We start from the raw sequence: 20,115 nt of genomic DNA, 5'->3' as shown, positions 1-20,115 counted from the left end.
TCCAATCTAAGCTGCCCGTGCTGTAATTTAAACCCATTGCTTCTATCCTCAGAGGTTGAGAACAATTTTTCTCCCTCCTCCTTGAGAACAATAAGTCATCACCTAGCATTTTTCTTCCTTTGCCTATCTGTAAAATTCGATTATTATCAGTGGAAATATTTTTGTAGTCTGTGTGTATGTATGTGGTGCAATCAGTGTTTATTGACCTTTACTGATAAAAATCTAATCCTTCAAAGCCCCCAGGAAATCACTGCCCCAATCTATACAGCTTGTCTACAGTTTCACCGCAATCTACAAGTAGAGTGGTTCTGACTGTAAAATGTGCTCTCAGTGGCTCTTGTATCTAGCCCTCTGTGCATCCTCCTCACTTACCTCTCATTTTCTGTTTGTTCTTCCAGGTTCTGTATCATGTCCTGGTGAAGTATTGGCTGAGTGAGAAGGTTGCTGGGACGACGGCTACAAGGGGATCCATTTGAGGTCGATCTATCAGCCTGCCTACACCAGGTGAAAGCAACGTGGGTACATATAGCTAGTAGTAATATCCTGAGAGTTGGCCCTGTGAAGGTCAGGTCACTCCCCCCCCGACAGCACTCATAGGAATGGAATCTAAAGGAAGCACCCGAAGCGGAAGCAAACCTGATGCCAAGGCCGCCAGCTCTGGAAAGCCGGAGAAGCCCAACCCCGGGCCTGCTATGAATGCAGACAAGAAGGAAACCCCCTCCAAGGAGCAGCCCACCCCTGTGGCCACAACGAAGAAGGCAGCCAGCGAGGCCGCTGCACTGAATAATCACAGCAATCTGAAACCCAGCCCTGCGGCCCCGGAGGTGCAAGAGGCCACCGGCCAGTCCCCTGACATTGAGCACAAGGGAAACGGCGCGGAGGAATCCTCAGGCAGTGTCTTCGATAATGTGAAGCCATTGGCCATTGTTGGAGGTGTGGTGGTGGCTGCCATTGCTGTAATTCTGGGAGTGGCGTTCCTAGCCCGGAAAAAATGAAGACCGAGAAAGGGTTGGGGGAGAGAAATATAATCAACTGTACAGTTCCTTTTGAAACACATGCATGCAGTAAATTCTATACATATCTATACATATATAGAGAGAGCACTAGATAGGGTAACTACAGCACCAACAACTACTCCAAAAGTCTTGTTCCAAAGGAGCCGTGCCAGTTTGACCAGTATGGGTACTCCATGCACTCAATATGTGCTTTCGTGTAATATAACTTGGCTTGTACAACTGTGTATAGATTACAGCTTCTTCTGATCAGTGTAAATGCCGGTGTCCCCTCCCCCACGCTCCTCCCCTGGAGACTCCCCACTTTCCCATAGTCCCAGCATTTCCAAGCAGAGGTGTTCTACATCCCATCCTGAGTCCCTGCTCTATTTATTTTGATGTTTTTTAATTGGGTTGTGGTAGAGAAGAGGAAAGGGAATAGTACTAAGACCCAGTTCATCAATTATTGTGGTTTATTATTAATATCGTACCCCAACTTGTGCTGGGCGCTTTGCAGACATGTAAGAAGGCAGCTCCGAGCTTACGGCCTAATAGGTACATTATGTTCCTAATGCTTATCACCCAACCTTTAAAAACAAACAGACAAGCCAGGAGTAACCCATAGCTGGAGGTGAGCTGACTGTGTGATATAGAAGAGTGTGGATCACATGGCATTATAGAACCTTTTCTCTGTCTGAGCTGCAAGCCAGTAGCTACAGTGAAGCTCAAGGGGCAAATATGTCTCACTGAGATCTACAGTGCAGTTTGCAGCCCATGGAGACAACATACAAGGCTTGGAGTCCCATCCCATCTTTAGTCATACAGAGGACAGTTTCAACCTGCTCCATGTTATGTATATTGGGGGCAGCCCCAGGCACCCAGCCATGTGCCAATGCAGATAAGACCACTGGGACAGTTTGGGCATTCCTGCCCTAGAGGGTGATAGACTGTTTTGGACACAGTGTCTGATAAACTTAAACTGGCCTCAGTAGTGCACTAAGGGCTCAATCCAAACTGCACTGATGTCTGTTGGAGTTTTTCCATTGACTTCAGTGGGCTTTGGCTCAGGCCCTTAATCCTGGTGCTTTTCCATCAAAGGTTGATCTCTCCTTGCGTGTGGTAGAAGAAAAGGCAGACAAGAACTAGGCTTTAAGGGCAAGCAGCACATGAAGCACTATGGGAATGACATACATGAACCCCTTTATGCTGGGAAAACCATGTGCAAAAGTGATGAAAACAGATGGTGCTTGGAGAGATCTTCTACCCCCTAATTTGAGTCTACCAGGAAAATGTGAAACATTCATGTCTTGAAAGTGGAAACAATTTCCCAAAACTTGGAAACAGCCTGGTTTCTTTGCTGGGGAGGGGGGGGGGAAGGGGTGAGATATAAAACCAGACCGTGGGTAGGAAGGGAAAAGGGAAAAGTAAGGGAGAGGATAGATGGAGGCTCCATTTACTACATTCTGAGAAGATGGGACACTGAGCGATGAGTGACCTTTCCAGACTCAGAACTTCCATTACGACCCGCATTTGCTGCTGCTGCTATAGTATAGAAAGGATTCTTTAGCCAATGTTTTGTTTTAAATGGAGCCAGAATTGAAACAGAATAAGCCAAAGAGTCATTGGAGCTCAGCAGTAGTACCTGCTCACCGGTGAGTGGTACACAGGAGTGTCACAGTTTTGCAGCGATGATTGGCAAAGATACTGTACAAAAGCCAGAGAAACCGGTCCAAATTCAGAGGGAATGTAGAAGGTGGGGTGTAAGTTACATGTCTGGAAGGGAGCCTGAGCACCTGGGAGTATCAACCAGTATAAGGGCCGGATGAAGCGTCAATTATGCCAAGTCTCTTAGTTTCTTACCCCAGATTTCTTGCATCTTCCACTGACACATCTAGTATTGGCCACTGGTGGTTGACAGGATACTGGACTGGATGGACCACATATCTGATCCAGTCTGGCAATTCCTATATTTCTAACTCCGAGTCCTTGAAGAATTTGGCCTACTGAGTGCATGTGGCTCATCAGAATATTTGGGCACAGCTTCTTTATAAATTCCCTTCTATTCCTGCAGTTAGATTTTTCACCATCTTTTCTACAAGGCTCTTAAAATATTCCCAGATGTATGCGGCCTCTTTGGATATAAAATTCTATCTCCTGGTTTCCAAACTATTGTGTCAAGTATCAGAGGGGTAGCCGTGTTAGTCTGAATCTGTAAAAAGCAACAGAGGGTCCTGTGGCACCTTTAAGACTAACAGAAGTATTGGGAGCATAAGCTTTCGTGGGTAAGAACCTCACTTCTTCAGATGCAAGTGAAGAAGTGAGGTTCTTACCCACGAAAGCTTATGCTCCCAATACTTCTGTTAGTCTTAAAGGTGCCACAGGACCCTCTGAAACTATTGTGTGTTTCTGAGTTTTAACCTGCATATGTTCTTTTCCATTGCACAGACTGATGCAATATGATCCGGTTTGCCCCATTGTTGAAACAAGTGCTAACAACCACCATGCTTAAACTTGATAGATGCTAGCACTGTTTCACCATTATGGACAGGACTTATAACTTCACCTTGTAATACAATCCCTCCTGTACTGAGAAGGCTCTAGGAAAACCTTAGTAAGAATAGACTAGCTACATCATGGGGGATTCCTTGGTGTTATTTATCCAGAAGGTTGTTTGGCTGGTTGTTTCTTTAATAACCTTTCCTTGTTGAGGAGCTAATTTGTCCCCATGATGTTTTGCAGATGCTGAGATGTTAATTTATTATTGTAAGCTGGGATGAGGATAGGGTGAAAATGGGGAAGTGCAAAGTATAGGCATCTGAGATGGAGAAGAGATCATAATAATTGTCTAGCCTGTCTCCTGCCAATGCAGGGCTGGTGATTCCTGGAACTTATGAAGCAGAGATTTGATTTCTAGTTTCAAGTGTAAATTACTTCAAGAGATGTTTCCCTATTTGTTGCCCTCCCATTTAGTTCTGGCAGATGTGTTTTCCAGTGGAGTGTGTGATAAAAATCGCAGATCTAGCTCCTTTCTGCTCTGAACTAACCAGGGTAGACAGAAATTTAAGGAGGAAAAGGAAACATTGGATGCTTCACAGGAACCTCTCTCTCTCCTTTTAAAAGGATTTTAATTTGACTGCATTAATTTTTGGAAAACTGAGGAAAAAAAGTTCTGAGTTGGGAGGGGCCTGAGCTGCAAAACTTCCATCCAGATCCGAACTGTTCCCCAAAGCATTAAGATATGTGATTTGGATGCAGGCCCATCTCTAGTTCTAAGCCAATAATTTCCTCCTGAAATATGCCAGAGAGGTTATTGAGACATGGGAGATGGTGATGGTGGCAGGACAAGAACTCGTCATCTTGAAAAATAACCTTGCCCTCAATCATATTTATGGCCGTGAAGAAATAGGTTAGGTCTATAAGGGAATCATTCACTTACTGTAATTTCTTGGTACTGTTGTCCACTGTCCATGACTCATTCTCCAGAACCCAGCTCATTTGCTGGTCTGAAAACACCCATTTTTTGTGTAGATGTGTACAACCCCACCGCCTTCTTGAAGAATATTACATGTATATATTACAGTTTACTGCAGTCTTTGTAAAGCCACACACCCCATATTTTTTGTAAAGAAAAATATTGAGACAACCCTTTATTTGTGCACCTGCATTCACACAAAGTGTCCATGTTTTCTTTTTTGTACCATTTGCATTCTGCCATGCAATGCCCTAAGCAACATTTTTGGTCATGGTTTCTTACCACTAAGAGAATGTCTGGCTAGGAAACTCCTGAATGTATAGCGTCCCCATTGTGCTACAAGCTAAAAATTACTGTTTCCCCACCTTCCCCAAATAGTCACGTGGGCTACTTGCTTTTAAAAAGGTACTTCCTCTTTTAAAGTATTTTGGAATGTGTTGTGTTGTGTTGTAGTGGAACTAGTGCTGGTTTGAGTCTGGTATATCACAAGGAGGTGCCATGCAAGCTTCCTAAACACACAGGGTTTCTATGCCCTCCAGTCCTGACTTGCAACTACCCCTTTTAGCAGATGCTGCCTGTTATACCTTTGTGCTGCACTGCATGGTGGTTTCCTGTTGAGCACAAAAGTCCAGTGAGAACTAGACTGAGAAGAGCAAATTATCTCTCGGTTGGAACCCACGGCAGATTGAAACCCAATTTGTCACGAGGCAAAAGGCTAACGAATGAACTTGCTGTGCTAAATAAATAGTTGTCCTGTTTTGCGGCAGCACTGAGCACATGCCTTTATTTGCTTGATGTATTGTATTGTGTTTGCTGTAATATGAGGTCCTTTTAGTGACATCTCCTCAATGAGAACGAATTAAAGCTTGAAACTGATAAGATTCTGGCTTGGGGATTTGTAGGGATCTAGATTGCTAGTTTACTCTTATTGATGCTGTTTATAAATTAGAAATTTGATAGATTAATTATACAAACACTGCAGTAGAAAATGCAGCTTATCTTTAAAACAATAGATTCAATTACTATGTTCTATTTTGAAGAAACCACCTCTCTCGACCTAATGCAAGAATGTCACTTTTATCTCTTGGACAATTTAGTACAGGGTTTTCCCTGTCCCTAGCTCTGTAAATCTGAAATTGACCACATTTCCTCTGATGGGGCCTGACCCAAATCCTACTGAAGTCAATGGAAAGACTTCTATTGACTTCCGTGGGCTTTGGATCAGGCCCATGCCTCTTAATAGTTTTGCTGTGGGATAGAATCAAATCTGAGCATGAGGGATGCTCTGACAGCATTTTCAGCATGGTAAGAATGAATTCTGCCAGGTGATTTCTATCTCATGTAGGCCGTGATTCACCAAAAGCACTTAAGCACATGCTTAACTTTAAGTAGACCCACTGACTTCAGTGTTACATGCTTAAGTGCTTTGCTGAATCAGGGCTTTGGGGGTGATCCAAAAAACATGAAGAGGAGTCTTTCCACTAATTTCAGTAGGCTGTGGATCAGGCTGTTAGAGTTACTTTCCCATTTTCTGTTCTTAATTATTTGTATTGTGGTAGTGCAAGGCATGGTCCCTCTGTGCTGGGTTAATTTCACGTACAGGGAATGGGGAAAACAACCATTAGGTTTGATCCTTAAAGGGTTCCACATGTGGAGCTCTCACATACTTCAGGTTCTATCCTTTGATCTCATGGACTGCCAGGGAAGCCATAAGCAGAGACTATAAAGAGTGTCCTTCTCGCATAGTGCATTCAAACCTACTGCTCCATTTACATCTAGTGAATTACTCCTAGCCCAAAAATACAATTTATTTTAAAACAATCCTTAAATAATCTAAGGACTTGGATCATCAAGAAATGACTTTTCTTGGCCCATCGATTTTAAAAACTCTTCCAAGCCAATCGTGATTTTAGTTTAATCCTTCACCAAAGTCCATCTGTTGCAAATACTGCTTATTACTTTTAACAGCATGTCCAATTATGTTAAGAGCATTGAGTGTAGGCTGATAAACCTTAGCTATTATGTTTAATTTGTGGCAGAAAATGAGGTGATACCTAAACTAGACTATCAAATGACATAAATTATATGTAATGTTCCTCTCCTTGGGCTAGACTCTCCTAGCCTTAATTACACGGAGTAGCACCTTATTTCCCATTGACTTCAGAGGGACTAATCATGATGTAAGGTACTCTGTAGCCTAAGGATATTGCAATCTGGCCCATAGACAGTAGACCCACTGAAGGCCATGTGTGTCATTCAGTCTGATGTCTTCACAGGACTTCTCACTATGTCATTCATAATGATGGTGCTTTGACCACGTGCCATTGAGAAGATCATTTCATTGCACAATTTTCTCATACAGTTAAGAACTTTTCTTCATTAGCTGCAGGTTTTTGCCCTTTTTCCAGCCATCATCAGAGAATAAATTCTGCACTTCCATTAACTATTAGGTATTCATAGGCTATGACCAAGTTCCCTCCATCACTCCAAATCTCATTTCTAGTTTATATGGGCCAGATCCTCAGCTGGAATAAATTGGCATAGCCCCATTGACTTGAATGGTGTTACACCGATTTACGTCAGCTGAGAATCTAATCCAGTACATTTGTTTCCTTATACTTAATGGCTTATTCTCCAATTTTGGAATAATACTCGCTTCCCTTCTTTGCATTTTATTTAGCATTCCTGTAATCTTCCCAAGCAATTTTCCAAGTGTGCTCTCACCAGGGCTATGCTGAAACCAGATTTCTGTGCCTGTCAAACACAGGAGTAGAGTTGTAATAGTCCACGCAAAGAATAGCAAAAGTTATGCCATTTAATATATAGATGGAATACTCAGGGGCTATATGTCACAGGTGGGGGGGGGGGTGCACAAGCTTTTAATCTGCTATAGTTACCCAAGTCACAAGTAAATATTATGGCCCAAGTCTGCAAGATGATGATTTTCCTCAATTTCCACTGAAGTCAATGGAAGTTGGGGACATTGCTAGTCTCATTCTAGTCCTCATTATTGCACACCAGTGACTCACTACATGATTGACACTCTGTTCAAGGGAGGCCCCTGACTGAAGCACTGAGGAATGATTGCAGGTCAGGATTGAGATGCACTGGCAAAGCTGTGTGAGGGAAGCTAGCACAGTATTGCATGCTCTGTGCATGGCTCAAGCCAGTGCTATTGGTCCTTCAGTTATCTGAGTGCAGAGATGAAAGAAATTAAATATATTTTGTTGACAAAAGACTTGAGGCCTGATTTTGATCTAGGTCCATGGCATGGATCATAGTGGGCCTTGGAAATCTGCTAATGTGCATGGCACATGCTGTATTTCCCCCACCACAAGAGAACAGGTTTGAAGTTGGTGCATCAGCTGGGCACAGAAAAGTCTGCAAGCTTTGTTTCCATTTTGGTGGGCTGTTCAGATTGTGTTGTCCCATGGGGATATGTTAGTGTGAAGATGCGCTCATCACATGGCAAGTTCACATTGCCTTGAAACAACAGCTTTCCCAATCAGATGAATCTCAGAGCAGGCAAACACTATGGAAGGTTACTGGTCTTAGCTACTCACAGATGTGGCTCTACCTTCCACTGCTGCATTGCCCTGTCTTAAAACCTCCATTTGTGCAAACGCTGTCGGTGACTCACCTGATATGTAGTGATGTGACCCAGTTTACCACAAGCAGTGGGAGCAGAATCTGCTGTTCTCCACTACTTTTCACTGATAAAATAGAACTGGCCTTGCCGGCACATACAGAATTAGGATAAAATGAGGTTAGGATCTACAACATATTCATATGCCACCCCTGTCCCTACTTCCCCCATGTAGACTAGAGTCTGCAATCTTCCCTGCATAGCCATCTTCCCATTCCACCCCACCTTGGTTTTCACAGTTGGATCTGGCCCACTTAGGGATCTGGGTCAGGATCCCAAGAATCAAAGTTTCTGCCTGGCACGTTGATGCTATGGAGCAACAATGCCCAGCAGTGAGAGGGAAACTTTAAATTCTGCCTATCTTCATGAAGCCCTGCAGTATGTGCTAGACTCTGTCGCTGTAGCGTCAAACAGTCCAAAGTTTCTAGGGCGAGTCAACAAAAACAAGGACAGCATCTTCCCACCTCCTTTCTTTTTAAAAAAAGGAAATTGTTTGACTTTATTAAGTTTTGAGCAGCCCCTCTTAACCTTGTGGCCTTTTCCTGAATCACTGGTTAGGAACTTTTCTAAAGAAATCTTTTTAAAATGTGCAGTCCCAGCTATCCAAAGATACTCCACCATCTGCTAAGGCAGGTTCAGGTTCTTTGAGGTATCAGAGAAACTAAAGGTATATAAAGGAAACTTGCTGGTCTGATTAAAGGGGATTTTTTTAAACTAGTAATTCTTAAGAGCCTGATCCAAAGCCCATTGAAGTCAATGGAAAGAGTCCAGCACATTACTGTGTGAAGCCATGTTAGTTTGCAACCATAGTTGAGGTCAGTGGGAGTCTTTCCGTTGGCTTTGGATCAAGCCCTAAAAGTTTTCCAACTAATAGTAATTATCAGAGTGACACCTTGATTTTTTTCCCCTGTACAGACCTATTGGTCAAACACATAATTACCTGTGTTTAACCTACAGGTTTGATTTTTTTGCTTTCAGAGACAATATGCTGCTGGGTACATTTCCCAGGGAAAATGGACACCTACCTACACACAAAAGCTATACAGCTAATTTATACCTTTTTGAATTTATAATCTTGTCTATGCTTCTATGGACACTTTGTATGGGCTGCAGCTCAAATCCTAAAATAGTAAAGAATTTTTCCTTTCCCATATAGTATTCTCTTTACTTTGACTTTAAAAAAAAGCGTATAAATGCAATAATGCAGGTAGACTAGAAATACTAGATTGAAAATTAAAGTAGTTTAGCTTGTCCCATTGTGACTTACAGTGTTGTATGACACCCAACGCTGTATCCTAGCATTCTCAAGGCTTCCTATGTAGCTGAATCTAGTATTAGCTTTGAAACCCATTGTGTGAATGGCGGGTGGGTGGATTGGAAATGTGTACTCTCTACACACTGTATGTTACTCACATCAGAAGCTGTATGGCCACTCCATATGCTGTGAAACTGTAAATGATTCCAAATACACCTGTAACTCTTATCAGGATTGTGTGAAATAAATTATATATATATATATACATACTGTATAATGCTAACGTGACCATCTTTGTGTATTTGGGTGTGTGAGTGAAACTGGCCATTCCTTCTCTTGCTCCTGAGTGATAAATACCCATCTCTAGGGTTAATACTGTTAGTCATGCCTAGAGACCCTCAACGGAGCTCAGGGGCCCATAGTGCTAGGTACTATATATACATATCATATGAGACTGTTATTTCCCTGAAGCACTTACAATCTACATAAGACAGATGGACAGAGGAAGCATTATTAGCCCCATTTTATAATTAAGGAACTGAGGTGCAGACCCCAAAGTCACAACAGAAGTCCATGAACCCAAGTCTCCCGCATCAGTCTGTTGTTGCCTTAACTACAAGACCATCTTTTCCCTCCTGCTAGTAGCTGTTAAATCCTGACTTTTCACCCACCTGCAGTGTGATGTTTTCCTGAGCAAATAATCTAATTTTCTTCAAGCTTGGTTGTGGCACCTCCACCTCTCTCGCCTTACTGCCACTGATGAAAAATTACTCACCTGGGTTGTCCCATTGATTTCACTCTGATTATTCCCAGGAGCAGCTGCTCACCAATGAGAGCAAGGAGTTCACAATCTGGTCCAGAGGAAGCAAAGAGAGAACTTCAGAAGCTTAAGTCATTATTGATGAGACTTGCATCATCCATGGCAGCATCTGGAGGCACTAAAGAGCCTTGGTTGGGAGCCTCTGCAAAAATCTAATTGCTTCTGGGCAGGAGTCTACGAGAAGTCAGGTATTGGATTCCCCTGGGACCAGGTGAAAGACCCAGGGATAGTCTTTGGCTGGAGAAGCCTTATCAAATTCAATATGTAAGGGGAGCCCTGCTGAGCACTCCAAAACTTCAGCTATAAGGAAGCCTTTTTATTTACAAGCTTGTCTGCCACTAAGTCACATTCTTCCTGTGTGGGCCTGAACCCTGCTTAAGAGAAGCCATGTACCTGGTGTTTGACTGGAGTGGGAGGAGGCCTGGCTTTACCCACCATCCCTGGTTAGAGAGTATAAACCAGTACGGACACTTAGCCAAAGAGGAGGTGACTTGCCCTTTGATTAGGCAGCCTGAACAGCCTACTACCTGGCAGTAGGGTGGGGAATAATTTTGTCAAAGAGGAAATAGAAATGCAGCCCTTACATGGCTATTTGCAGAGCAACAGAAGCAACATGACTTCAGTGGAGCCAGGAGTTAAAAGTAAAGATATTGTAGCAGGAGGCAGTGTTCCAACTTGGAAGGTTCACTCATACTTTGGAGCGGAGTGGGTGGGTGAGGGACTCCTGCACAAATGATCCCCTTTAGCCTGGGGTAAGTCAGGATTGTGCCTCCTGCAGAGAGGAGGTGGGGTCAAGGTCTGGGGGAATCTGTTCAGTAGTTTTCTCATTTAAACAAAAATGCTTTCTCAGAATCAAGGCTAGAAGCAACATCGCTTAGCCAACAAACTGCTAGTGAGTGCCTTTCCTAGGAGTGCTCGTTTGTTCCTGAAAATTCTAGTGAGTATGTTTATTATGGAAATATATATGCTGAGTCTGTATGCTACACAATACACTGAGTGCTGATAGTATATAGGCATATGGAGTGGGGTGTACAGTGAGTCCAGGGAATCCGACTCTTGGTGCGTTTGTTGAAAATGTCTTTGATCTCAGGAGAGCGTGTGGCAGAGGCTAAAGAAATGTGCTGCTCAGCAGTACGTTTTAGATGGAATAAAAGACCTCTCTGGGAGGGGTGATTTATCAATATCCATAGAGAAAGTGAACTCCATTTGAGACCGAGAAATCCTCCCTTTAGCTGGCTGAACATTAATAAGGGGATCCCCAAGAACCAATTTGAAACCAATGTCGCTTGTAACCATGTTTGAAAATGTAAGGCCCTGTTATGAGCCACAGGAGTAGATAAGGGTCTAGAGCAAATAGTTCTTGCTGCAGCATCCATTAGTGTTCAGCTTCGCAGGGCCACTGTTCCAGCAGGGATCCAGCCCTGGCAGTGGAAAGTTACATTAACTAAGCACTTCATTCTAGAAACATGGTTCCAGGATTTTTCATATAATTCACAGGAGCTGTTATTTAGGAAGCAACGCTGTTTCATCAGAGGAAATGGGCCAGATCTTGGTCCCTGCTCTGGTGACTTTGTGGTGATCCACTAGCACATTAGCAGTCCCAAAGCCAGCTTAAATGGCTGCTCAAGGACTTCCCCAGCATGGGGAAATTTCAAGATGGTGTAAGACTGGTGCAGCAGCCCCCTGTAACCGCTCTGGTGGGCTGTTACAAGATGTGCAACCTGGAGCAGACCTTATGCTACTTCAAATTGTACCTTGGGACCAGCCTAGTGGCCCTAGAACTGGGATGGGAGATAAAAGATGCCTGAAAACCACCTTCATGCTCCTTTCCAGATCTGTCTCAGTTGCTGCCTCACTAGTCCTAAAGGTCTGACCAAATCTGTTACTTAAAAGACCTCCAGGGCACACTGCAAGGCTCCTCTGTTTTCCCAAACTTTTGTCTGAGGTTGGTTGCATGGACTGTGCTTAGTTTTATTTTGGGAGTTGGGTGGGTGTTCCACTTAAAACTGACATTTTGTCAACAGATTGCATATTCTGCTTCTAAGTGAAATGCAAGGGCTTGGAGCAGTGAGAAATCTCTTGGAAAATCAAATATTTCAGCAGCCATAGAGTCTGCACCTTTAGAATGACACTGTGCTCTGTAGTCTTGTTGAGGTGGCCACATACGTTCTCAATGCTACAGTGAAAGGTTGGGAAGCAGGAGTCGAATAGGATCCGATCTGGACAGCTGTGCCACCTGTGTATGACTTCAGGTAATTTCTTCATTGTACCTCAAGCCTTATCTATACTTGAGTTTCAGCAACCACTGGCCAGCAATCAATGTAGCTACATTGATGCAAACTGAAAGTGTAAGCAAGAAAAGCCAGTTTACACAGTTACCCTGCCTGAAACTAGAATCAGCTCAGCTGGTGCAATTGCAGTTTTCCTTGTCTATGCCTGAGGTTTACACCTGAGCAGGATGCTAGCTACCAGTTACTGAATCAGCGCTAATCCTAAGTACAGACAAAATCATAGACCAGTCCTTAATGCACAACTGAGTAGAAAGCAGCTGAGCTGAGCTATTCTGGATAGGTATCTCTTTAAAAAGTGTTCTCCACAGGTATTTCTGTTAAAAGCTACATACAGGGCAGAAAACACTTCTCACTCAATTCAGGCTGCTTCTGTCTCCTCCATCTATTGACTTTCCTCAGTGTACCACACTTCTCAGTGTCACTGAACATAGCTTTTCATACATACGATTGAAGATCTCTCTATACTTCTCCCGAATACATGACTGGCTGCTGTGCACTGGTGGAGGGAAGGAGTTGGCCTAAAAGCACAGGAGTAGGGATGGGTTGAGGGCTACCCAAACTAAAGTTCTGAACATCTGTGTTACAGGCTGGCTGGCCCTTTAATGGGAGTTGGGCCCAGCCCCACCTCTGATAGATCAGCTACCTTTCCAGTCGATCCTGATCAGCTAGGGATCAGATGGCCCTGTTTAATTATTAGACCCAATTAGGAAGAGGTCATGGGATAGCTACAAATTGCTATGAACTCAGGAGGTGGAGATGCTGCAGAAGGTTGATTAGCTCTTCTGGTAGGCCCTTGAGAAGGGTAACTGCCAGGCAGGTAGCCTGGAGGAGGACTGAGGAAAGTTTGCTTGCTTGCTTACTCACTCCTGTGACTGGCCCTGGAAAAAGGAGATCCCCTACAGGGGAAAAGCCCCGAGAGTCAGTGCTCTGTAGGAGAGTGGGAAAGAACCAACAGCTGAGTCCTGAAGGGGCAGAAAACCCTTTTGTTTGTGTTGCTTTTGGTACTATTGTCAGTTTGTTACCTGTACCTTGTTGAGTGGTGCTGATAAACTCTCCTATGCAGTAATGTCTCCTGTGTGGGGAAAACTGAGGCAGGATGAACAATGCCATGGTGGCCTATGAGGGGGGTGCTGCAGAAACCAGCCCTGCCACAAGTTGGTGGAGAACGTGAGCACAGATCTAGCCCCCGCAGGAGCAAGCAAACTGGGATGGCAACACTGCCACACTCAGCTAGCACTAGATTTGCACTGTTTATTCAGTGTAACTAAATAACTGGCTTTGGCTCATCATAATTCAAGGGAAAAGTTGTTGGTTGTTTGGGTTTTTTTGAGGAAACCATAAACTGTTACTCAGCTCCCGCAGCTTTCATCCTTCCTTTTTTTTCTTCTTCTTTTTCACACTTCCTAAATAGGAGTTAGAAACAATAACAACAACCAACGTTAATATCACACCTTGCTGTTTATCACCTTTTTTTGTTTAATATCTAGTTGACTTTAATTTCATCACTTCCTTTTTCTGATGCGTGTTCTAACACAGTGGTTCTCCACCTTTTTTCATTTGCAGTCCCCTAAAACATTTCAAATGGCAGTGTGGACCCCTTTGGAAATCTATTGTCCGTATATATAGTTGAATTCTGTACAGTCAGTTTTCAGTCTAAGTCTTTCGCAGACCTCTTAGACATAGTCCATGGACCCCCTGGGGTCCGCAGAGCTCAGGTTGAGAACCACTGTTCTAACAGTGTTCTAACAGATCTAACAGATCATTAGACTAACTCCATTCTGCACAGTAGGAAAGTTCCACTAAGGCCTGGTCTACACTAACCCCCCCACTTCGGACTAAGGTACGCAAATTCAGCTACGTTAATAACATAGCTGAATTCGAAGTACCTTAGTCCGAAGTTACCGCGGTCCAGACGCGGCAGGAAGGCTCCCCCGTCGATGCTGCGTACTCCGCTCGCCGAGCTGGAGTACCAGCGATCGATCCGGGGCACTTCCGGGATCGATCCGGGATCGATTTATCGCGTCTTAACCAGACGCGATAAATCGAACTCAGAAAACCGATTGCTTACATCCGGACCCGGATGTAAGTGAAGACGTACCCAAAGGAGCACAAAGCAGTCCAAAGCCAACAAACCCCTTTGCACCAGCTGATGGTGGCTATAAACAGGTGTGAATTCAATCATGGTCACTTGGGGCATCTAAGCACCTGACTTTCAGGCACAGTTGTGTACTTAAAAGTCTAAGTAACAGTAATTCTGCCCACAATGATGCAAGTGCAAAAAAGGAGTCCAAGTGAAGGATGGACCTAAAACTGCTGACTTTTGCCCTTATTGCAATATCATTGTCTTTAGAGGGGGTTAACAGGATATAAATCGGGGATAATTTGACCCTTAAAGTCTAGCCTTAGAATGTACTAATCTCACAGCTAAATCCACCCCTAGTGATAGCTGTAGATCTATTTGGAACTGATGTAGGGGAAACCCTGGAGTGGTGTAGTGCCAAGTTTAGCAGTTCTAGGTCACCAGCCCATTGCCTGGGGAGTGGACTGAGTACTATGGTGCTCCTGCTATTCACAGTTAGTGGAAAGGATCTTTGGGGACATCTGCAGCAAGGTGCACATTCGAGTAGCCCAGCAGCTGCTCAGAGTTGTGCCAGGGGGCACACAGTTCCCTGGCCAGGCCCAGAATAGAAGAAGTGCAAATGTACTGTACAGTCCCTCCTGTCTACCCCCACTCAGGTCCTGAGCCAAGGGCAGTTCAGCTCGGGAACTGGGCTCAATAATTGCCCTACCAATAAAGTCACAAAGGTGTAGCCTATTGGTGCTCCTCAGCCATCTGTGCCTGATCCACAGGGGACATGGATCTGCTAGCGCTCTGAGTTAGAAAGTGTTAGCGCAGCCTGTAGCAGTTCTCCTTTTAGCTCTGCACATCCCTGGCTCAGTCACCTGTGTGTGTCAGCCCAGATGGTGGCCGTCACCCCTATAGTCGACTGTAGGTTCTAGATTCTATTGTTTCCCCTGGAAATGTCTTAGCTATAAAAAAACAAAAATGTAGGTAATTTTTTTTAATGACATTGCCAGGGGCTCAGCCTATTAGAGAGCATAGTTCTCAATGTAGCTACAAAATCATCAGCCCAGGGATACAGGAAGGATAAAATCCATTACTTTGTCATTCCAAGATGGCTTTTCTATGACTAAAGCCATTTGTATAATGATTTTGGAACACAGCAGTAATCAACGCAGCACTCCTGTCTAGTAGAGGAGTTATATGCCTAAGCATAGATATGTCAGACATGGTATGATGTACAGTGACTGTATGGTGCAGATGCTGCCTAATGCAGGCCCCTCTGGTAAGTAGCAAGCCTCATCGCTCCTAATCACCCAACAGCTGTGAATGAACTGGCATTAGCACCCTGTTGGAAGGACGTTATTGTGATTACGCAATGGATATTCTTTCACCCCCATAAAATAGTTCCTAGGGAAGACTCTGAATATTCTATTCTCCCTGGCACAGTAACATTCTGGTTTCTTTGATTACTTACTTTAAAAGCTTTTTTTTTTATATATATTTCCACAGCTAAAACTGATAGCGGGATGTGTAACACTTGTAGCACTTACCATCTATAGAACCACATGAGTAAAGCATACACCAAGCCCCAAAAAATGCATGCAGCAATCACAGCACCTAAAATGTACTTTCCAGTTGAAAATAAAAGAAAGACAAGGAAACGATTAGCTGCAGATTGGCCTTTCCACACACCTGTAAATACAAACCCCAACTTGTGTCGTATATGGCAATAAATTGCTGGTGTCAAAGCTTGTTCTTTTTAAAGCATTTTTGCCTGCACTTCATCCCCTTCCTTTCCAGGCCTGGCCAAATGCCTCTCTTTCAAGCCAGGAGGAACAGGAAATGTGTGAACAACTTTATACTGGGAGAGACCGGAATCTGGTTGTACACCATTATTATTTATATTACAATACTACCTGAAGGCCCTAACCAAAACTAGGGCCCCATTGTGCTGAGCTCTGTGCACATACATGGTAACAGACCATCCTGGCCCTGAAGAGTTTGCAATCTAAACAGACAAGCCAAAGGGTGGGAGAAAGGAAACATTATTCCCATTTTATAGCTGGGGAACTGAGACACAGAGTAAGGCCTGGTCTACACTAAAAAGTTGAGTCGTCATAAAGGACCTGGTAGTGTAGACACATACATTAACAGGTCAACTTAAGGTGGCTTCCTTCAACCTAAGTTGCCTCTAATGTCGACTTCTGTAATCCACCTCTGCGAGAGGCGTAGTGCTTAATTCAATTTTCATGGGTCGACAGCGAGCTAATGCAGACCCAGCATTGTGTAATTCAACTTAATTGGCCTCCAGGTGGTGTCCCACAATGCTCATCTGTGAGCACTCTGGAGATCATTCTCAATTCTGCTGCACTGCAGCCAGGTATATAGAAACAGCCCTTCCCCAGCTAACCCGCGGGAACTTTTGATTTCCCATTTCCTGTTTGATCAGCACTGGGAACATGCCAGCTTGAGCACAGATGATCATGGAGACTACACGCCCCAAACGCGCTCCAGCCTGGTCTGCACAGGAGGTGGTGGATCTCATCACTGTGTGCAGGGCCGGCTCCAGCATTTCTGCCGCCCCAAGCAAAAAAAAAAAAAAAGCCGCGAGCGCGATCGGCGGCGGCAATTGGGGAAAAAAAAAAGCCGCGATTGGCAGCGGCAGTTCAGCGGCAGGTCCTTCGCTCCTAGAGGGAGTGAGGGACCTGCCGCCCCCGAATTGCTGCAGGTGCCGCCCCTCTCCCTTGACCGCCCCAAGCACCTGCTTGTTAAGCTGGTGCCTGGAGCCGCCCCTGGCTGTGTGGGGAGAAGAGTCTGTGCAGGCAGAGCTTCAATCCAGCAGAAGAAATGCTGACATCTAAAGATCGCTTGTGGAATGGGGGAGAAGGGCTACATGAAGGACATACAGCAGCGCCGTGTGAAAATAAAAGAACTTTGCCAAGTGTACCAGAAGGCAAGGGAGGGGAACAGTCGTTCTGGTGCTGAACCCCACACATGCAGGTTCTACAACGAGCTGCATGTGATTCTCGGGGGTGACCCTATGAGCACCCCCAAAAGCAACATGGACCACCTCACAGGTGTGTGAGTCTAGGGACAACAAGGAGGATGATATGGTAGATGAGGAGGAGGAGAATGGGAGACAGGCGAGCAGTGGATCCATTCTCCCCGAGAGCCAGGAAATATTTTTAACCCCGGAGCCCTGTGGATCACAGGACATCACGGTGGCTGACCGTGATGCCGGGGAAGGCACCTCTGGTGAGTATACAGTTACAATCAAAGTCCAGTTAAACTTTAGAAGGCACACACATTTGGTGGTATTGCATGTTTACTGTGAAGAAAAAGTGAGGTGCTGTGGTTCTCTGCTTACAAGAGGCTGCTCCAGCTACGCAGAGGGTGGACCCTGGAAAAGACTGTTTAGGTGGACTGGGAGAGCCCGGGAATCCTCCATGGATATCTCTAGGAAATTTTCATGGAGGTACTCTACAATCCTTTGCAAAAGGTTTCTAGGCAGGGCAGTTTTATTTCTTCCACCATGGTAGGACACTTTCCCACGCAACTCCTGAATTAATTCTGCTGGCATCATTGCGGTACACAGCATAGCAGCATAAGGACCAGGTCGATACCCAGATGCTTGCAGCATCTCCTTCCTTTCCACCTCTGTTACCCTCAGGAGACTGATATCACATAGGGTCCCCTAGGGGAAATGGGGGATGTTCTCATTAAAAGTGCCCTTACAAGGGGGAAAAAAGGGCATGTAGACCCCCACACACACTCCGGATCGCCAAACCATGTGGCCGCTAATGTGCCTTTACTGTGCTCAGCATGGATCAGCAAGTAGTTAAAAGTGGCTGATAGGGGACTGGGGCCCCACATGTGAGATTCCACAATTTGGGAGTGAAAACATTCCCTCTCACACCCCCGTTCGTTATCAGCTTCCCGTGGTACTATGGGGAAGGGCCATTGTTTGACTAGCTACCTCTGCTCCTGACATGAGCCTGCCATAAACTTCATTAAAAGTGTGGTCACGCATGACTTGGGGGGAGGGGTCTACTCACCATGGCTGGAACAGCAAAACGGTGCAATGAACGGTTATGGATTCTGATTATGTTATGGCTTGTACCTAGTGTCATAAGGATTTTTTTTAAATGAAAACGGCCTTACTATGGAAACATTTTATTGATGCACAATGGTTCCTTTTATTTTTTTTCCCATGACTGACAGCTGGAAATGTGTCCTTTGGTGTGTCAACACCTGAAAGCAGACTTTCGCTGATTAGAAGGAGGAGAAAGAATGCGGGAGGACATGTTCACCGAGATAATGAATGCCTCCAGGACAGCTGACATAGAGCTGAGAGCGTGGAGGATTTCACTGTCTGAGAACTTAGACATTGACATGGAGAGCAGGAAAGCTTCCAATGAGCAAGAGCGTGCAGCGCAGGATGAGATGCTTTGGATTATGAGGGGACCAAGCAGACATGTTGAGGCATCAGGCTGAACTGCAAGAACAGAAGCAGGAGGGTAGAGTCCCTCTGCAGACCCTGGTGGACAGCCAGCCAGCATGGCCTGGAACAGAATCACCCTCCCCCAAGCGTTCCATGAGGTGTGGGCGAAAAGTCCATTATCCCTTTCACTTAACTCAGGGGGAGGGTACAAGGAACAGAAGGTGCCCATTCACAGACCTTTGATGGTCTGGAATGTGGTGTTATGTTACACAGCTGAAAACATTTCTCCAGTTCCAACTTTATAACCCCTTTCCCCCAAGGTTATCTTTTTTCCCCCTGTTCTTCCTCTTTACTTATGTTTGTTAAATAAGTAGATGGATTCAAGAAATAAATGTTCTTTATTGAGTAGAAGCAGTGGGCTTGGGTGGGGGGTTGGCTTAACAGGGACAGTGATACAAGGCAGGTGAAGGTTGGGAAAGCACAATGCAGACAAGCAGCTCACATTGCTGTGACTCATGATTGAAACGGCTTTTCAAAGTCTCACAGATTCGCAGCCCCCCTTGCTGTGCTCTTCTTATTGCCCTGGTGTCTAGCTGCTCAAAAATGGCTGCCATGTGATTTGTCTCAACTGCCCACCCCTGCGGAAAATTTCCCCCCTTTTTTTCACAGATATTATGGAGCACACAGCAGGCAGCTATAACCAGAGGGATGTTCTCTTCACTAAAATCCAACCTCGTTAGTAAACTTCTCCAGCGCCCTTTCAAATGACCAAAGGCACATTCAACCACTATTCTGCACTTGTTGAGCCTATAGTTGCACCGTTCCTTACTGCTGTACAGATGGCCGGTGTATGGCTTCATGAGCCATGGGAGCAAGGGGTAAGCTGGGTCCCCCAGGATAACTATAGGCATCTCAGCGTCATCAATGTTCATTTTGTGGTCTGGAAAGAAAGTCCCGGATTGCAGCTTTTTGAACAGACCCGAGTTCCTAAAGATGCGTGCGTCATGAACCTTTCCCGACCATCCACCAGTGCTTGCAACACCATTGAAAAGTATTCCTTTTGGTTTATGTACTCTTTGGCAAGGTAGACTGGTGCCAAGCTTGGGATATGCGTGCCATCTATCACCCCAAAA

At 44.8% G+C, this 20,115-nt stretch overlaps 1 protein-coding gene across 1 annotated transcript; it reads left to right on the top strand.

The window, feature by feature from the left end:
• Positions 1-599: 599 nt before the first annotated feature.
• Positions 600-995, top strand: CEND1 (cell cycle exit and neuronal differentiation 1). The gene has a single exon (XM_065402351.1). The coding sequence runs from the start codon at positions 600-602 to the stop codon at positions 993-995; it is 396 nt and encodes a 131-aa protein (XP_065258423.1).
• The last annotated feature ends 19,120 nt before the right edge of the window (positions 996-20,115 follow it).

Source organism: Emys orbicularis, chromosome 4 (assembly GCF_028017835.1).
Source record: "Emys orbicularis isolate rEmyOrb1 chromosome 4, rEmyOrb1.hap1, whole genome shotgun sequence".
NCBI classification, from domain to species: Eukaryota; Metazoa; Chordata; order Testudines; family Emydidae; genus Emys; species Emys orbicularis.
The sequence above is the reverse complement of the archived record's forward strand: the minus strand, read 5'-3'. Positions and strand labels throughout refer to the sequence as shown.